This window comes from Heteronotia binoei, chromosome 8, assembly GCF_032191835.1.
Source record: "Heteronotia binoei isolate CCM8104 ecotype False Entrance Well chromosome 8, APGP_CSIRO_Hbin_v1, whole genome shotgun sequence".
Taxonomy (NCBI): domain Eukaryota; kingdom Metazoa; phylum Chordata; class Lepidosauria; order Squamata; family Gekkonidae; genus Heteronotia; species Heteronotia binoei.
In genome coordinates this window covers 74,908,888-74,928,166 of record NC_083230.1, presented here as the reverse complement: position 1 = coordinate 74,928,166, position 19,279 = coordinate 74,908,888, and the positions used below count along the sequence as shown (strand labels likewise).

At 42.1% G+C, this 19,279-nt stretch overlaps 1 protein-coding gene across 6 annotated transcripts in view; it reads right to left on the bottom strand.

Moving 5' to 3' along the window:
- ANO4 (anoctamin 4) overlaps positions 1 to 19,279 on the bottom strand; it is a 288,919-nt gene that overhangs the window by 7,810 nt on the left and 261,830 nt on the right. For all 6 annotated transcript variants that reach the window (XM_060245247.1, XM_060245249.1, XM_060245245.1 and 3 more), the window contains 8 exons: positions 16,500 to 16,557; positions 11,880 to 11,977; positions 10,507 to 10,649; positions 8,441 to 8,593; positions 6,751 to 6,898; positions 3,200 to 3,319; positions 1,766 to 1,871; positions 683 to 878 (listed from right to left, as the gene is read on the bottom strand). In XM_060245247.1, coding sequence (XP_060101230.1) covers positions 687 to 878; positions 1,766 to 1,871; positions 3,200 to 3,319; positions 6,751 to 6,898; positions 8,441 to 8,593; positions 10,507 to 10,649; positions 11,880 to 11,977; positions 16,500 to 16,557 — 1,018 coding nt within the window. In that variant the 3' untranslated portion in view covers positions 683 to 686. The remainder of the gene's footprint in view (positions 1 to 682; positions 879 to 1,765; positions 1,872 to 3,199; positions 3,320 to 6,750; positions 6,899 to 8,440; positions 8,594 to 10,506; positions 10,650 to 11,879; positions 11,978 to 16,499; positions 16,558 to 19,279) is intronic.

The window sequence follows — 19,279 nt, the reverse complement described above, 5'->3', positions numbered from 1 at the left end:
CTACCCGCCCACCTTCCCCGCTGCAGCTGGTCCCTCCGTGGGGCTAACGCGGCGGCCAGAAGGAACTGGCGGGATGTCCGCGGCCGTCCCAGTGGGCATGCGTAGTGGGGCGTCTGGGCATGCGCACTGGGTCGGACGCGCGGAAATCCACAGCTTTGAAGTTTACCGATCGAGGTCGGCGCTGGCGCCTACTCCCACAAGTGTGACTGCACAGATGACCACTCGAAGATCATCAGTTACAGGTAGGAAACCTGTTTTTCTGTGTTATGTTAGGCTTGAAGCATGCTTTTGTTCTTCCCTAGTATCCTGGTGCCTTCATGCTGATTGGCAGTTCTTAGGGAACTGGCCAATAGGGCACTTCTATTGGTTATGCAAACGAAGGATCCTAGGGGAACCAATGGGTTTGTTTGGCACCTAAAACAGGGGGATGTTGAGGGTTGCTGGAGTGTATATGTTGAGCAGTGGGTTGTTAGTTGTGCGTGTTCTGTCTGCAATAAAGAGCTGTTGGTTCACTCAAGCTGTCTGAACTCACTATTCTTCAGGTCATGCATATGATCTTGGTGTTAAAAAGATGCCAAACATGGAGAAACACTGGCAGTGTACAGAACTGAACTGTGGTGTTCAGAGTAATTCTTCAAATTACTTGGAGTGGACTATAGAAACTGAAGTATCCACCACCCACCTACTTATGGCCACTCATTGTTGCACGATTTTCCATTTTTCTTTCTCTCTTTCCTTTCTTTCTGGAGACGCTCCAGTTCTGCTTCATACATCATTTCTTGGATCAGATATTTTTCTCTTCTCATTCGATCTCTTAGATCTTTGGGAAGGTCTGGGATTAAATAGGAAATCAGGTGTTTTATGCAAAAGACGAGGTGCTGGAAAAAAAGTTTTGAAAATTGGTGAATTTAGCACGGAAACCAGAAGCAGAGCTCTTTAAACCACAGTAAAAATATAATCTGCATCTCTGTGTGCACACATTCTGATTTTGTTCCATATAATATCATTGTTAATGCAAACATTTCTTTTGAGTATAAGGAAGATTAATGCTGGTAAAATGTCACCAATAACACTTTTCTTAGAAAACTAGGTGTCCCTTTAAAGAGATCAAGGGCTTTTCTGTTTTTATGACAGCCAACTGATACGATGTCAAGCAAAGCCTACCAGGCATCCCCAGAGTTAAGTGATTTCTGGTCAGTGTTGCTTATCAGTATCCAGTTTCAAAAAATAAATAAAACTTTTTAAAAGACTGGTGGTCATTGACCAAAAGTCAACACTTTAAATTAATTTCAGTGTGCTTAAGTGTGCTCGATTGGATTGTGCCCTGAACTGAGTAGGCTACTACAATTAACAGTATGAGATGATCCAAGCATTCTGACTCCTGAAGGCTCTGACTATTGAAGGCTTTAGATAAGTAAAATATAACGTATCTAAAAATTATAACAAAAATTTAAATTTGATTGGCAGCTCCTAGTACTTATTTTTATCGGAATATCAAAATGTTAGAAAGTCCATCTGATCATGCATCTCTTACGTCACATTTTTAAGCCCTCTAAAATTCCAACACTGAAATCAAGATTTGCCACTTGAAATGTTTTTAATGGCGAGTATGCTATACTATAAATGGGATCTTTTACTTAAGATCATTTAAGAGTTGCTTCTTTCGTCCTACACAACTTTACTGTAAAATTAAATTTGATTTCATCAAATCTGAAATTTCATGCACCCTTACATTTTTCAAATCTGTGTCAGTCCCAAATCTTACCTCAAATACAATAATAAAAGCCAATCGTGCTGCTAAGACATGCCAGAACTGTAGTGTGTAACCATAGGGTACTGGAGCATGAGGAGGGTCACGATAGTCTCTGTACCTGAAACAAAAAATAAAGACAATTTTTGTCCATTGCAAGGAGATATAAAGAAGCATGTGCACACACATTCCTCTCCCCTACTATAATGCAACTCATAGGGTGCTATGCATATTCTAGATTCTGGTGTCTGTACAAGCACAAATGAATATGCTAATACTGGGAGGTGAGGAGAAGTAAAGGAACAGCCAGCACATTCATGAGATCTCTCCCCCAAGCAATGGCAGGGTGCTTCAGGAATAATCTGGAAATTACTGCAGCAATTTACTAGCGAACACCAGGTAATAAGGCCTACAAACAAGAAATGAATATTCTAAAACTTGTTTACAGAACCAAGATTACAAGATTACTTTCTAGCCTTAAAGTCAGAACAAAGGGAATAAGACAGTGGGACAAGCAGCCAAACCTGCACCGTGGAGGCATAGCAAAAGTGATCATGTGAGAGTTTTTTTGCTCTCTACATTCTGCCCCACCAGCCTCTTCTATGGTGAGTCTCAGAATGCCTCTCAAGAGTTTCTCATTCTATGGGGGTGGCAGCATCCCACCTGGTTCTTGCCCCACAGCTTCCATGCCAAGCCCAGTGGCCTGATGCCACCACAGCCATGCCCAACACTGCACAAGTCCTCTTTTTCCCTTGTTCACTCAACAAAGATCCTAGCCAGAGGGGAAGGGATGCCAGGGTGTGCCCTGGGTTCCCCAACAAGCAACCCTACCAACCCCCTCAGGAGTTGCAGGACCATGTTCACCAGCAGGTAATGTCATCACCCAGCACCGCAGCAGGCTCAGAGAAGCAGCAAGGGGAGAAGTCTTCACAGAAGCCAGATGGCAGCCCTCACTATCACCCATAATAGACCAGCAGAGACAGCTGAGGTCAGGGACCAGTCAGATCGCAGCACAGTGGAGCACCAAAGATGCCAGAAGGATATAGCTCAGAAGAAGTTCCTGCAGCGATGGGGTTGAGAGGGCCAGCTGGGTTGGGGTAGTCAGATTAAAGGTGATACTCCAGATCTTAGCCCAGGTGGTGAGGGTGAGGCCAGGGGTGTGGGACTGGGGCTAATGGAGGGATCAGGGAGAGGGAGTGCTTTCCTTAGCCCAAGAATGACCTTCTTGGAAAGCCCTAAGTAGGTGGGATACAACAACAGAGGGAAAAGGGACTGTGCAGGCAAGGGAGGACCTTCACATTCATTTAGGTTGCTGTATTTTATTCTGTTGATTGGTCTTTTTAAAGAAGTTGCACATCACTGTGAGAAGGCACCTTAGAAATAAATATATATATTCAATGAGGGGGAAAAATGATTCACATGGCTGTGTTTTTACCTACATTTCTTTACCTGCAATATTTTAATGGTGAGCCAGAGAACTCGCTTCCATTTGATGCTGGTTCTGAACGATGTTCAAAGTCCGACACTAGAAATACTGATAAACTTGCATTAACGTAGCCAACCATGCACCTAGGAGACAAGAATGTCTTTAGTCAGGCTTGTTTCGGATGCTTGGAAATGACAACCGAGGTTCAGATTACCTGGACTGTCATCAGCTAATGCTGAACATGCTAGGGAAGGCTGTTTGCTCATCAGCCTCTTAGGTCAACAACTTAGGTCAAGGGATGAGATTTGCGGGTGGCAGGAACTGCTTGAAGAGTAAATGGCTCTCAAAATCCAGGTGGTCTGGACACTGGTAATTGAGATTTAAGTTAAGGTATCTAAGAACATTTAAAGATATTCAAAAATTTTCCAGTTATTTCAGATTTCTCATTCATACGTGAAAACTCACCACCCCTATTCCCTCACTGAAGCCTTGCTTTGCAAAATATTATTTTAAAATAAATTCTTAATGTATTTTTGAAAAATATTTATGTCCATCCTTTTAAGACCTAAGTGAACTGAACGACTCAAGATATGTATATAATTTCCCATCATTCTAATGACATCCCCATTGTTTGTATTGGTAGTTTTTCCTCACTAATTAAAAAATAAAATAAAATTTGATAGTGAAGTGTTAGCTTCAGCATCAAGTTAGAATTTATGAAGCATTTGAAAATATCCTTAAGACATCTTTAAAGTAGGAATTGATAACATTTAAACTGGCTGCATCAGCTTCCCAAACGCTTTTCACCTGAGGCAGTTTTCAAATCTTTGTTGCAGGAATGATGAATACTTTTTGCAAAGTGCTGCTTTTCATGAGCAAACCTAAGAAATTAATTAATAAAGGCAAAAAATTGGGCTGCAAGAAGTATGAAGAGCTATGCTGGATTAGACCATCTGATCCACTATCCTGTTTCTCACAGCAGCCAACCAGTTGCCTCTGAGAAGTCTACAAGCACAATGTGAAGAAGATATCAGGTATCCCTGATGTTGCCACCCAGTATTCAGAGATGTAGTGCCTTTGGGCCTTCATGGTTAAGGAAGACTGATGATCATGTGAGTCAATTTCAATAGCAAGAATGCTCACAACATTTTTGCAAGCAAGGTGTGGCTAACCAGCTTTAATAAAAACTCAGCTAAAGGCCAGACCTTTTAACTTCCATTTTGCTACATTGTTTCCAGTGTACAGTAAGTGACATCCAGGCCAGTGGATTTGGCTGATGCCTAGTGAAGATTTACTTATCTGTACTTTAATGACAACCCTACAATAACAGAACAGGCTGAAACCCCATTATTCAGTGCAATCCTGAATGTTGTCATTTTTATTTTGCTGGATTTAAAAAGTAAAGGAAACCAAAAACTGACATGCAAAATATCTTGTAGCTCTATGTGATATTAACAAGGAGAAGCAGGAACCCGTCATCTCAAAGTGGAAGCAGAACATTTGTTTTCCCTCCTGCACCTACTGAAATGTCAATCCTTGACAGGCTAATGAATTAGCTGCACTGCCAATCACAAACTGTAACTTCAACTGTTCATTTTCTGCCACAATGACAAAACTGCTGTGACATCCAAAATATGCCAAAAATAAAACCACCAACAAAACCCCCTCTTGTGTTTCAGAAAGGGAAACAAATATAACAACGTTTTATGAATGATACTTTTTGTGAAATGTGGTGTAGCTCATTAGATTAAAATGTTAATGTACTCACTGGCCTCAGAGCTATACTTTTATGTTCATGCTGGGTACACATAGCTTATAAAGGTGTAAAACACAAATATAAATTGTTTTTGGTACCATATTTTTTTACATTTTCTTAAAGACCCATATGCATGACCTCCCTCAGCCTTCAGCATCAGGGCTAAAAGTCAGAATGAAATAGCTAAAAGTGACAAATGGTGATGCTTCCACTTTTTATGCTTTTCTCTCCTCCTCTTCCAGACTCTTCTCTGCCAGAAACATAAGACCCCAAAATGACCTTGGGGTCACAAAACAAAGGCTTAGAGCCAATGAAGAAGAGGCAGGAGTGGACATAATTCTGCACTGCCTCATCATACACACTGGAAACAAAGGCAGTTTCAGAGAAAAACAAGCCACCCTCTTTGTCGTTCCCACTAATTAGGACTGCCCAGTAATTAATCATTAATATTACCAGTGACAGGCTCTCACTACCAGTTTTGACTTAAACAGTTCTTCAGCCTCATTGACCCAATATGGGCCACTTGAAATATCCTCTAGGGCTGGTGCCAGGCGGGTGGTTTAAGCTGCCCCAGGGATGGCTGGTGTGTGCACAAAAAAATCACCTCCACATGTGCACATCACCTCCCAGTCCTGCCCTCACCTCATCCCTACTAGCAATAGGGGCGGCCCAATTTGTAAGTGGTACCTAATCGCTGGGGGTCCTCCAAGGCACCTCTCCTGCTGTCTGGATGGCCAGGAAGCACCCAAGCAGACATGCACATTAGCACTCTAGATGCTCCCCCAGGGTTCCTGTGGCCTGTCCCTGTTCTGTGGGCTGTCCAGACACTCCAGGTGCTCCTGTTTCCACAGCTCACTTCCAGGTCGGGATGCTGCTGCCCTGAGCCGGCGGTCTGAACTCAGCCTAGAACTCCCACCTTGATGAGGAAAAAGTGCCCTCAACTCATCTCCTCCCTTTCCTGAGACATTCCCTTTCCCCCTTATTTGGAAACATTCCCAGGCTGGGAACTCCCTTCTCACCATCCTCTAGACAGGAAGCATAGCTCATCTGGATCCTTTATCCAAGCTCCAGTAAAGGGAATATTCTGTTTTCATTCATGCCCCGGTCCTAGAACTGAAACCAGAATCAGTCCCAAATTGTAAGCTTCTCCTGGTTTACTCCTTGAGTGTACCAGTTAATGCTTTATCTGTTCCTGACACACGTTACATGCCTCCATCTGTTCACAGCTCATTCCATTATATTTACCTTTTATCCTTTATATTTACCTTTTGGATTACAGACTGTCCTGATGTTTGGGATCCTTACCTAACTAAGTATTTGGAACTCTTTGAAAGCTGCTTGGATAGATTACTATAAGCCATTATTCACCTTCTTCTTATACCTCTTTGGCCTTTTATGTCCTGCTTCTTGAGAGATACACATTGCACAAGTCTCAGTGCTTCTACCAAACTTGTGAAAGCAGCTTCATCACTTTGTCAAAAGATCACTTTATAGCTATTTGTGTGTGCCATTGCTCAGATACATTCCCTTTAAATTGGGAGCTCTTAGAACTCACACTGCCAGGAAAGAAAACGAGAAGGGTGTTACTCAGGAATAATGTTTGCTGTTTCATTGTGTCTGACCACTATAGTCCAAGTACACAGCTTGCTACAGTCTTATTCTTCCATTTCTGTAGCAAATGCAGAAATGCTCCAGGAAAAATGAGATCTGTTTGGCTTGGTTATGAACCTAGAGCCATAACAGGAGTATGGCAATGAGAACAAATCCCTACAGACGCTAACACAAGAAGTCATGCTGGAGATTAAAACAACAGCTTACTTTTGTCCAGCCTCTCCTTGGCCTGCGCATGGTCCATATTTGTAAGCATAAACAAGCCGGGGGATAAAATCCGAAGTTACAGCTATGACAAATGCATTTGTAATAACAGAAAGAATTCCAATGCCTTCTAGAATTCCATACCAGATTCCTGTTAAATTAAAAAAAAAAAGATGTGTTAGTTCCAGGAATGGTAATGTAAGAAGGAGCACAAATAAACATTTAACACAAAACAGTTGCTATCCACTGTTTTGATGTAAGTGGTCATGCTATTCTGCCACTGATCTGAGGATCATGCTTCATACTGATGCATCCCCGAAGAGAAGGTACATCTTGCCTTTTATTCAATGTGAAGTTCTTTCTCCATAGGCAACAGAGTCCTCCCTGTCTTCCTGTCACTGCCAAAATGGCAAGGAAGCTTTTGACTAGCAGATATATTAGAGCACAGCTGAACTCTTGCTATTCTGTGGAATGGAGTGCTAAAATCAACAAATGCCCTCTAGCTCTACAGAGTGCGGTTAATTGGTTAGCAGCACACACACAAAAAGATGAAAGGTACATCTTTGTCAAAGTTGTCAATTAAGTAAAAAAAGTTGTAGATAGTTTCTTTTCAAACTTTTACATTCACATCACAAACCTGAGAAATGCAAATACAGGTTTAAACATTACTTGCAAACAAAACAACAATGTGTTGTCTGAGTTGCTGCGCTTGTGCAGCTTAAGTAGCTTAAGTACATGCCTGGCTGCCTGCCACTACAGATCCCCCTCTTCTCCAAAGTTAGCTGAGGCATGTGAAGGGAGAACCCCCATACTTCTCCATTCCATTGTATCTGTGACTAGGCTTAGCTCTCTGCTGGAATGTTGGTCCCTATTACAAGAGACAATTCTTCAATTTTAGATGAGAGGCAGCACAAAAAAGCCCTATATTGAGACATTTCTAATAATCAAGATGTATAGTGTGACTTCTATACTAACAATCAGCATCCTCTCAGCTAGGGTTGCCAGGCCTTACTTTCCTGGTGGTAGTGGTCTCCAGTCCACTTTCCTGGTCACCTCCAAATGATAGCGTGTCCCTCGTGTGACATGACTGGCATGATGACATCATCTCTGGGTGATGTCATCATGCTGAGCACATCAGGCACGCAGGAGCTCTTCAGGGGTGGGGCTCCCCCTGCTGGCCAGATTCATTGTAGCAGATTGGAGGCCCCAAAAATGGGTGAACCCCTGCTCCCGTTGGGATTGAAAACACTACTGTCAACTAAGGAAGTACTTCAACTATTTGATACTCCTGTGGATGAGCAAAATAAATACATGCAGCTTGGGTTTTGTAATGCACATATCCACTCCTGGTTGTCAATGTGAATCTTCCCAACATGAAGATTGTTATGTGTGAAGCAACTGTTGTGCATGTCCCATTTTCAGAATATTGTTTCTGGATGGTGCTGCATGTCCCTTCTCCTTCGTAAGAAGCTGTACAGCATTCTGTTCCAAATATGCCTTGGCTTTCTTTATACAGTGGACTGCCATTAGGAGGTAAATTTCATGTCCTTGGCTTTAAAATTAATGTGTTCCATTTTTAGTTTTTTCTTAGGAGAGTATCTTGGATTACACACTTAAGATTTCTATGTGTTGTGGAAATATCAATTACTGTAATATCTGAGAAGAGTGTGTTACATTTAATACAATTGCTTACCTATATCTTTGGCTCTTGAAGCTAATGGCCGTCTCCACTGTGTGACAAATTTGTATGCATCAAGACGGATTTCAATAATATTGTTTAGTAAAGCCAGAAGTGGAGCAAGTGGAAAAGCTGCCACAAATATAGTTGTGAATCCAAACTGAAGAACTGGGAGGGGAGGAAAATGACACTGTCTGTAATGATAAGTTGGAAAAACAATCCAAAATAGGCTCTATCTGCACCATCACTCCTGGTCACTTCTTGTTCATTTTAATTTTTCCTGGATGCTTCTCATTTCAGCATCTTTATTCCTGCACTGCTCTTTCAGTGTTTTTAGTGCTTACACCTAAAGATCACCACAGGAAAATGACACTAAATGACACAATGAAGAACAAATGGACACCCATGTTTCTAACTGAAAAGTAAATTTATTTGTAGGTACTCTAACTCACCAGTATGATATTGCGGCTACTTGTGGCTAGTTCCCCCAAGAAAGTACTTCAATAGGACAGTGTCTTTATTATTTTCCCCAAATTATTTGAAAACAAATGCACTTGCACATTTGCCAGCTTGCTATTTCAAACAGCTGGTTGATTAAAGTGCATTGCAGTTTACTACAAAGTGCTAACCAGATCAACACAGAGGATATTTCAAGATCCTGCAGGAATTGGATTCTGGAGGATCTTTCAGGCTGCTGCAAGAGAGGGGAGGCAAGAAAGTTGCACTTCACAAGTGAAACTTTTTCTGCCCACAGAAAAACTTGGGGACATCTATAGCCATGTTTTCAAAAAGGTTGATAACATACAGTTCTCATGTCCTTTGATAGACCTTTTAGAATTTATTCCCTTAATACAGCTGTATCCAGAAAGTCTACAGTTTGACATTTTTATTGTTGTTAGACTTCACTCCTAGGGTGTGAGAAACATTTATTAGATGCAATTTATTTTGTGCATTTTACTTTATAACTGTTAGCATGAATATGTCGAGGGATAGCACTGAAACACCATGCATCAAGAGAATGCTCCCTTCCTCTGCCAGTAGCATGTTAATACCTGTTCAAAGTACAAGGAATTATAATGAAGCTCTTAGGGGGGAAAGGAAAATGAAGGAGGGGGTGGAATGAAGTGAATTTAACCCCCACAACCATTATTTCTCTCAAAGAAAGAAAGAAAGAAAACTCCCATGCTTTACTGTTAGAAATAACTGCTCTAATATAGAAATCAGAGCACACGCCAGGGGAGGGCAGGCTTTGTTTTTGGGTGTTGCTTAATTTTCAAGAGCCTTGAGAGCCATCAGTCACAAAGTGGCTGCTTAGTGGCTCAATGGGCATAGCTAGTGACAATGTGGATGTTCATACATAAATTGCAGCCTCTCAGAGCAGGTCTGTGGTGCTTGCATGGGGAAGTCTTCCTCTGCTGTTTCCCCAACACATACCATCCCCCAATCCAATTGTAGCTTGCCCTACAGGGGAATACATAAAAAGTTACCTATACGTTTTGCCTGGAGGAAGCAAAAAGCAGCTTTAATGCAAAGGAAGAGAGTCAACAGCATGCTTCTTTCTCATCCAGAGCTAGGGTTTCTGTATGTGCACATGAAGGGGGAAGAAAGGGGGCTAGGAAAGGATACTGGTGCTGTCATTTTCACAACAGAGGCACATGCATGTGTGTGCCATCTCCTTTGCACAAAAGAAAAAGGAGAGATGTTTCTGCAGTAGCTTTAAAGAGAATGATAAGCAAGTGATTACAGCAGCATTGGAAGATGGCTTGGTAGTGTCAAGTGTACCTGTTTCAGCAGTGTGCTTACAGTCCTGAATGTCAAGGATGCAACATGGTTTATTCCCATGCAGCACCCTTTGTATAGGATCCAATATGGAGGAGGAACCAGTGCATGAATCACCATGACAAGAGTCGGGTGACTACCTTAAATAGTCTTTGTTCTTGTCCCAAGAAATCACGCAGCAAAGCCCCACTGTATTTTCCAGAACAGTTCATCTCCTTGGGAGTGGGGGGGGGGAGGGGAAATGACATATTATATATGAATGACTTTGTCATCAAGCACATTAAATGAAAAGGTTTTCATACTCATTTCTAGGTATTCATCAAAGAGTCCGTAGGCATTCATAGGCTGAAGGTTGTAGTCTTTCTCCCATTGTGGGAAGGCTGTTTTTCGCTGGGAGCCATGCTCATGTCGCACTCTTCTTCTGGTCCACCAATTTTGAATTAACCTGCATGTTTAATTTTGTTTTTAAAAAATGTTTGTTTCCCAATCCAGCTGATGCAAACATTGCCAGCTTCACCCATATTGTACCCATATTCCCAGAGCAGGAGAGCACAGTGTTAATGAGTTTATTCTACTTCTGAGGATCCACTTTTCAGATTGCCCTGTGATTTTGAGTATCACGTTGCTTGATACATAGATTAGGCCAGGGCTTTTTTTGAGCAGGAACATACGGGAACGCAGTTCCAGCTGGCTTGGTGTCAGGGTGTGTGGCCTAATATGCAAATAAGTTCCTACTGGGCTTTTCCCACAAAAAAAAGCCCTGTGCAAAATAAAGGTGACATCAGGGTGTGTGGTCTAATATGCAAATTAGTTCCTGCTGTTTTTTTTCTACCAAAAAAGTCCTGGATTAGGCTACCCCTCCCCTCCTCAGAAACTGCCTATTCCTATATACATATTTAAGGCTACAAATTACTTAGAATGAAACAGTCAGAAATAATATAAACCAAATTATTCCCTGACATGCAACAAGGGATAGAAAACAATACACTTCAACAAATGGAATGGTTTTGCTTCCTGTACTGTTTACTTTATATAATGATCAAGTTTTTTATTATAATGAGACTCAAACAAATATTAAGCATTATCAAGGGCTGCCTTTGCATGGTAAGGAGTTTTGGGACTGCATTCACTGCCACTGTAAATGAAAAGGCAATTTCCTTTGACAATAGAGCATCCACATGGAATTTTCTGCACACTTTCTTGCACCAGGCACCATTTTCTCTACATTTCTTGCTCTGTCACTCCACTAGACAACTTTACTAGAACTTTACTGATTTTAAAGGAAAGTTCTCTGGTAGTGCATCAGATAAAAATGGTGGGGGGGGGGGAGCTGAGAAAAGGAAAATGGCATTGACGTGGTAGGACTTAAAAAATGCACACTTCCCCATACAGATGATATGCTAATGCTCTTGGCTGCTTTCCTCTTTCATAAAAGATCAAAGTAAACCAGGTTTGAGAAAGAACATGCCAAGACAAATCTGGAAAGCGGACAATTCAAGGATAATGTTGTGTTGATGTTCCTCAAAACAGTATTTTAGTTAGAAGCAAAGGAAAACTTCCATGTGGAAGCAACCAAGGTATGTCAGCCAAGAAATATTTTCGGGCTTTCTCATACATTCTTTAAGCAAACAACAGCAACAGTAATAACAATGTTTGTAATATCTTATTGACATACGGATAGCCCAATTCCATGAAGTTGTTCCAAGTCTGCTTTAGCACCATTATGATACTCATTTGCATACAGAGATCTATAAGGCATCCACTAGGGTGGCACTGCATGGGAGAGAGGAAGCAAAGCATGGTTCAAAGAACAAAACTGTTTTAGTATTTTTATATTAGTACAGAATGAAGACTTACAGTTCTACTACAACTGTGTTGCAAATCAAGGGTTCTCTTCCATAAATAGAGTTCCCAAATTCACAAGTGCTTTGAGGATCTTTCCAATATGGTGCCTGCAGCATAATTCTGTACAGGTTTAACCCACCACCCAACTGCAACATCAGGTGAGAACAAAAAAACAACAGACAATAGAACAGTAAAGACACACTCTTAGACATGTTCTTGTATTCTCAGCCAAGGAACGGTAAGCAAAGGTACAGAAGTAATCTGAAGAACTAGGCAGTGTTGACACCGACTCAGACCAACCAAATGCCACATCCTCAGTGTGGTGGTGAGGAGGAGGCCACTGCTGGGCTTGATATAGAGCTGGGCTGGAGCCATTCTTTGATTTTATTGATTCTATTAATGGCTCAAGACTTAATAAAGACAATGACACCCTCAAGGACCTATTGAAAGCAAACATGGAGAAACCTGTTGACATACAGGTCTATAGAAGCAATATGCTGGAGCTTAGGGAGACCTCAGTGACTCCCAGCAATATATAAGAGGTCAGCATTCATTTCTGCAGCTTTGATGGGGCCAACAAAAACATTCAGCACAAATGTCCTGGTGTACTGGTAAGTTTTAGATCTCATAGTGACTACATAATGAGAGCAGATACTGTCATGAATGAGTCTGAAGTCTTATTCTCCCTTACTGAGACACACAAAGGCAAACCATTAAAACTATGTGTGTACAGTACAGATAATTTTCAGGGGGTGGTTATTAGCCCAAACTCCTTGTGGGGTAGAGAAGGAAGCCTAGGCTGTGGAATTGGTTATGGATACCTGCATCAAATACCAACACACCCATTCAAAAAGAAAAAGAAAATTTATCTTCCAGGACAATTGTCTAATACATATGTTAGTCCACTCAAAGATGGCTTTACAGAAATTCAGCTGTCTTCTGTTAACTCCCATCCCTCATTACCACCTGGAACAACAGAAATCAAACAGGGTCTGACTGGACTGTTTTCAGCTTCTTCCATCACAAATGTCACTGCCACCCTGAGTAAACCAGACTCTTGCTCCAGTGCCACCAGTTAACTCAGCAGCTATGTTACCAGGACTGATCCCTTTACCAACTGAGCTTCCCAATCTGGGTAATATCCCACACCTTAATTTGCCCACCCCATACTTAATTCCTGGCCCTGGATCAACAGACATTGGGCATTCTGGTTTGGTGACACTTCCTTCCTTGCCACCTCTGAATCCTTCTGGAATAGCACCTCTTTCACCTGAATTCCTTGCACAGTTTCCATTGGTCCCAGAAGTCTCTGCCCCACCTGCTGATCTGCCTGCCTTCACTCCCCAGATGTCTACATTCACCCTCGATACTACACTGAGTCCTCTGGCTGCCAAGGCACCTGCTCCTGAAGAGAGGGGAGACAGAGCCACCACACTCAATGATAAACAGCTCCATTGACCATAGAGCCAGCCTCAACTGAATCAACGTAACTTACGATGACTGAATTGGACTTTGGTGTATTTATTCAGTGCCAGAATAAATATTTTAAAATGCAAGCTAGCTTGAATTTCATGCAAGGCTTGTATTTTGCTACTAGGATTCTTGTAAGTATGCTCTGGGTGATATCATTAAAGAAGGCCTAGGATCTTTACAATGTACTTGATGGGTGGAGGGGAAAGTGCTTATATTAAAAAAAATTAAAAGCACCAAAAAAGAAAATATCAAAGTAGATTCTGCAGACTTCAACTGCCAAAATCCATGGTATTTTTAAAAATGTGATCTGACTCCTGTAGTCTGCTAGGCCTCTTTGCTTACTCTTTGCTCTGCCCCATCTCCTTTAAGTTTTACTTCTGTTAGAAGAAAGAAACAGTTCATGCTTGGAGCATTTGGATATCACATTTCTTGTACTTTATGAGAATGGTAATCTTGGCAAATACCTTGTGAGGGTAATGAAGTATGTACTTTTGTCCATGTTGTACATTTTAGCAGTCTAAATACTTTCCAACTAAAGCTGTTCCATTTTTTTTAAACCATCTAGGCAGTGTTGTCACCAATAATCAATGATGCCTGCACTGTCTCATACCTCCAGTAGATCCTAGGGAGGGGTAGAAACCCTGAACTGCAGCCTGGAGGAAGGTTTGGAGTGGATACAAGATTAATAAACTGAAACTTCACCCCAACAAAATGAAAATGTTATTGGGGAGTGGAAGCTCTTATCCAGGATTTAAGGTGTCACCTGTTCTGGTGGGCTTACACTCCACTAGAAGGAACACATCTTTTACCATTTTGATTAGTTAGCTAACTTGTGGCCTTTCCTGGACAGAAAAGATCTCGCCACAGGAGTGCATGCTCTAGTTATATCTATATTAGATTACTGCAACGCACTTTATGTGGAGCTGCCCTTGAAAAGTTTTTAGAAATTTTGGTATAGAATGTTGGTACAAAAGTGCCTTATTTGCAAACCTGCTAGACTAAGTACTTATGTGTGAGATAAACAGAGATCACAGTGTCTTAGATTTTTGACTTGACAGGCAAGACAGATGGATATGAACAAAAAAGGTTCATTTAAGAGAAAATAAACTATTTAATATGGTAAATAGGATGTGTGGATAATTTAGACATACAAAGTAAAGCTGGCTCTGAAGTAAAGTAAATAATCCTTGAAGGGAGATTTGATTCCCCTTTCTCTGGACAGAGTATCTCACTAGGTTCAAGGCTGCTCTTTTCTCTCTCAGATCACCTTACCATAGAACCTACAGACATCAGTGAGGAATGTTAGGTCCTTAAAAGGATACTGATTTGTACCACTAAAATAAGCTTCCCCCCCAAAGCTGACCCCCCCACTCTAATGAAAAAGCCTTGCTAAGCCAATGCTCCTTTTGAGAGCCACAAAATCGCTATCCAAAAATTTAAAAAAGATTTCTTCATCCTTCTTAAGATGAGGCTGGCTCACCCCCTCCCATTCAGTGCAGCTCCATGGGCTCTGATTGGCTGACAATCACTTGGATTTGCATAAGGCCTAATCACAAGGATTGCTTCAGAGCCCTGGAGGAGAGGTGGAACTTTTACGGATGATTGCGCAGGGACAAGCAGTGGAGGAGTGTCGGGTGAAGACCCAGAATTACATCAAAGCGGCATGCAACGTTCTAAGAATTTCCCCAATCTCTATTGTAAGCACCACAGAGCTTGAGGGAATTCCAATGAGGGAACTCAACAATGTTATGTCAATATTCCTTGCTGCTCCAACTGAGTGAGCACAGTGGCATGAGGACCACCGGTGGGAGTTTGCTTACTATCCATGGGCAACTAGCATGCATACAAGGAGCAAAGCCTTGTCAGCAATGTCACTCGTTATTAAATTCCTCCCTCAGAAAAAGCTTATACAGCTACCATGTTGCAGCTTTTAAAAAAGTATAATGATTTTTTATTTTGACAAGCTGCCTTTGGAGGCTAGAAAGTTGTTATATTGGCTGGTTGTTTGCCCAGGGTTCATTGTTCTCAGGAAATGGTTGTTTTTCTGTTTCCCCATAACACTAGTGCATTTTTGTACCTCCTGGGGGTCCCATATCTTTTCTTCCTATAGTTCACCAACCTGCTTTGTTGAGAAGTTTTGTGAAAAATCACAGAAAAACAATGCCGGATTAAACCCTGTAGAGGCCCCTAGGCAGTCAAAATCTTGGGCCCCCCTCTATCTTAGAGTCTGAGCACCTGCCCCACTGCCCATGGCCCCAGCTGCAGACTCAAAAGCCCCTTTTACTAAGCTGTGGGGAAGAGGCAGAGAGAGGCAAACGTGGCGACAACGCCAGCAGCAGCCACACCAAGCAAGTCAGGCAAAGAGCAGCTCAGTTGCTGGCTGCACATGCAGGCTGGAGGGCTGCAAGCAGGGGGAAAATCGGGGGTGGGGGTGGGGGGAGGAAGCTGCAAGCAGGGGGAAACCAGGAGGAAGCCTGGGGCTTTTAAAGGTGTAGGGGTCCATAGGCCAGTGCCTACTTGGTCTAATTGTTAATCCGGCTCTGCAGAAAAATCTGTGGGGGGAAGTTTGGATTTTCCCACTCCTGCCCCGTAACAGTCATTTCTGCTGTCCCAGTCTTCATAGCAGCCATTCCCTCCCCTGAAACCAGGAAGCTTTTTGATTTGATTGATCTAATTTCTAGCCCACCCTTCCAGCAAATAAGCTTTGCTTTAATTGACAATTTAACATTACAACTATCTGTGTTGCATGATGATGATGATTTTTTTAAAAAAAACCCAAGCCCCAGAGGCATGGGTCAGGGGGATGGTTGCTGCTGGGAGCCTGGGGCAGAAAAGCATACTATGCAGAAGCCCTGTCCCACTGAGGGGGAAATACCATTGGCATCAGGCATTTCCACTATTTTATTGCTTTCAGATTTTGTTTTGATACACTGCAGCAGTATACAGAATCACCTCCTTATTTGTAGGAAACACTCACCTCTTCTAGTCTCCATCTGTTTATTAGCCTCAAGTAGGCACCAGGGTGACCTGTAAATCTTCAAACATAAGAGAAATTATCACTCCTTTTGTAGAAGGTCACTAGTAAGGTCACAAACAGGGAAAGCTCAAACCAGAGTCATAGCCAGGATTTTAAAAGTCAGAGGGCTTTTTAAAAAGTCAAGGGGCACCCTTTGTCATCCCCTGCAGGGCTTGCTACTTCTCAGAAGCTTTCTGGGGTAGGGACAGAAGCTTAATGCTCTGAAAGTGGCCAAGTTGAGGCACCCAACCCTAAAACTTTGGAGTCAAGAAGAGACTGCAATAAGGGTTTTTTTCCTTCCACCTCCCTCTCTCCCTGGCACTTTGCAGCCAGCAGTTCCATCCATTCTCTCCCCTGCCCCCCCCAGCTCATTCCATATGACTTACTTTGCTTCCTGCTTCTCTGCCTCCCTCCTCTCCACCAGCAGCTTTTGCTGCTGCAGTGCCCTGTGCCCTGCTCAGCTCTCCTGGCTCCAGCTGCCACTGATGATGCTTCAGCAGCTCAGCCATGGCAAAAAAGAGGAAAAAAACAGGCTACCCCACACTGGAAGGCCCTCTGGTGTCAGGGAGCCCTGCATAGAAGCCCCCCACAGCCCCGCCTGTGGCTATGGGCCTGGCTCAAATACAGTAATCCCAATGAAGGCAAAAATGTATTAAGAAAGAAAAGGTTGATAAAGATGTTTCTTGCGTAGTCTATCTAAAAACAGGTCATTTAAACTACATTTGCATCTAAATATCAGTATTTCAATATACATCACACTAGTTGATTTATATTCAGTATGGGGATGTACGTAATCATATTGAGCATGTTTGCCTGTAATATCTGCTCCTCTTCCATTTTATCCTCACAACAATCCTGTGAGGTGGGTCAGGATGAGAGAGAGTGACTGGAGTAAGGTCACCTAGCAAGATTCCATGACAGTTTGGGGATTTGAACCCGAGTCTCCCAGATCCTAGTCTGACATTCTAACCTGCAGTGCACTTAAACTTTTATGCCTTTTGTTACAAATCATGCTTGCCTAGAAATAATTTCTGGTAATTTGTAACTATACTTAAATACAATTGGTGCAACAACAAACAGAGAGAAAAAGCCATCAGCTAAGCCAGGGGTTGGCAACCTTTGATTAGTAAACAGCAAAAGTTTGTCAAAATTCAGAGGAAGAGATCAACAAAGAGCTGGTAGAAGAAAGCCCATTTGTATAACTTGAAATATATGAGTTTACATTACAGATAGTGGACATGTTGATTAATAATTCCAAAAATTTTCACATCCTAAACACTGGCTGTGAATCCTTGATTAGGAAGTGGCACACACAAGGTCTCACCATAAGTAATAACTATTCACAGGGACATCCTGAAAAATTGTTTTAGTGCGCTGCCTTACATCTGTGCATGGTTCATATATGGATTACTGGGAGCTGTTCACCTCCATCAACTCCCTCTCTCTCTTGTTCTCTTTATGCCATCGTCAAGGCCAACTTATGGTGTTGACCTCCTAAGAGTTTTCAAGATGAGAGATATTCAGAGATGGTTTGCTGTTGCCTTCCTGGGGAGTTAGCCTTATTAGTCTTAATTTGTTATGAACTTCATGAGTTGGTTTGTGCCTATCCCTAAAGACTACAGAGGAAGTTCAGGGTTGCTACACAGAGGCAAAATAGTAAAGAGTTCAGTAGCACCTTTAAGACTAAAAAAAAAATTATTGTAGCATAAACTTTCAAGAAACACAGCTCTTTGTCAGATGCCAAAGAGAGCTGTGTTTCTCAAAAGCTTGTGCTACAATAAAATTTGTTAGTCTTAAAGGTGCTACTGGACTCTTTACTATTTTGCCTCTGTGTAGCAACCCTGAACTTCCTCTGTAGTCTTTAGGGATAGGCACAAACCAACTCATGAAGTTCATAACAAATTAAGGTCATTTCATGATCTGTGAACTGAAGTTCATAGCAAGTCAACTGGCACAAACTTTCAAGCAGTTCATGGAAATTCATGCCAGTTTGTGAATGGATACATTTCCAGATAGACTGTCTTTGCTCAAGCAAAATATTTACCAAACTTCAAATCAAGGGAGGGGGGAATTCTCCAGCCTTGGAAACCCTGTTGTCAGTCTCAAACCAGTCATTTCAGTTCCAAGAGCGTTCCCCACACACACACACACACACACACACACACACTGGTCTATCTTTGTGTACACTTCCCATTTTCTTGCAAAGAGCTTGCAAAATCATACCTCCCTTTGCCTGGATTTGTAAGTTCATGCTTTGAGTCCAGTCCTTTTAAGCTTGAAATGTCAGTTGCACTGGGTTCTGTTGGGTACTTTGTGATTGCACTAGTACTGTTGGGCACTCTGTACATTTTACTGGTTCTGTTGAACTTGCAAAAATGTCCCCTGCTTGGATTGTGATTGAGTTTGTATTGACACATTGGCACTGGGTTCTTCTGGGCACATTGGTTCTGTTGGGCTTCCAATCCCCTTTCCCTTGCTTGGATTGTGATTCTGTGCATCAGTCATGTTGAGCTGGCTTTGCCACATTGGCACTGGGTTCTGCTGGTCACTAGTACATTGCACTGGTTCTTCTGGGCTTATAAAAATGCCCCCACCCCTCATTTTCTACTGCAAAGATTCTCTGGTTTCACCTTAGTCCTTTTGGATTTGCACTGCCACAATGGCACTGGTTCTGCTGGGCATATTGGATTAGTTCTGCTGGGCTTGAAAAAAATGCCCCCCCCCTTTTCAGTTTCTACTGC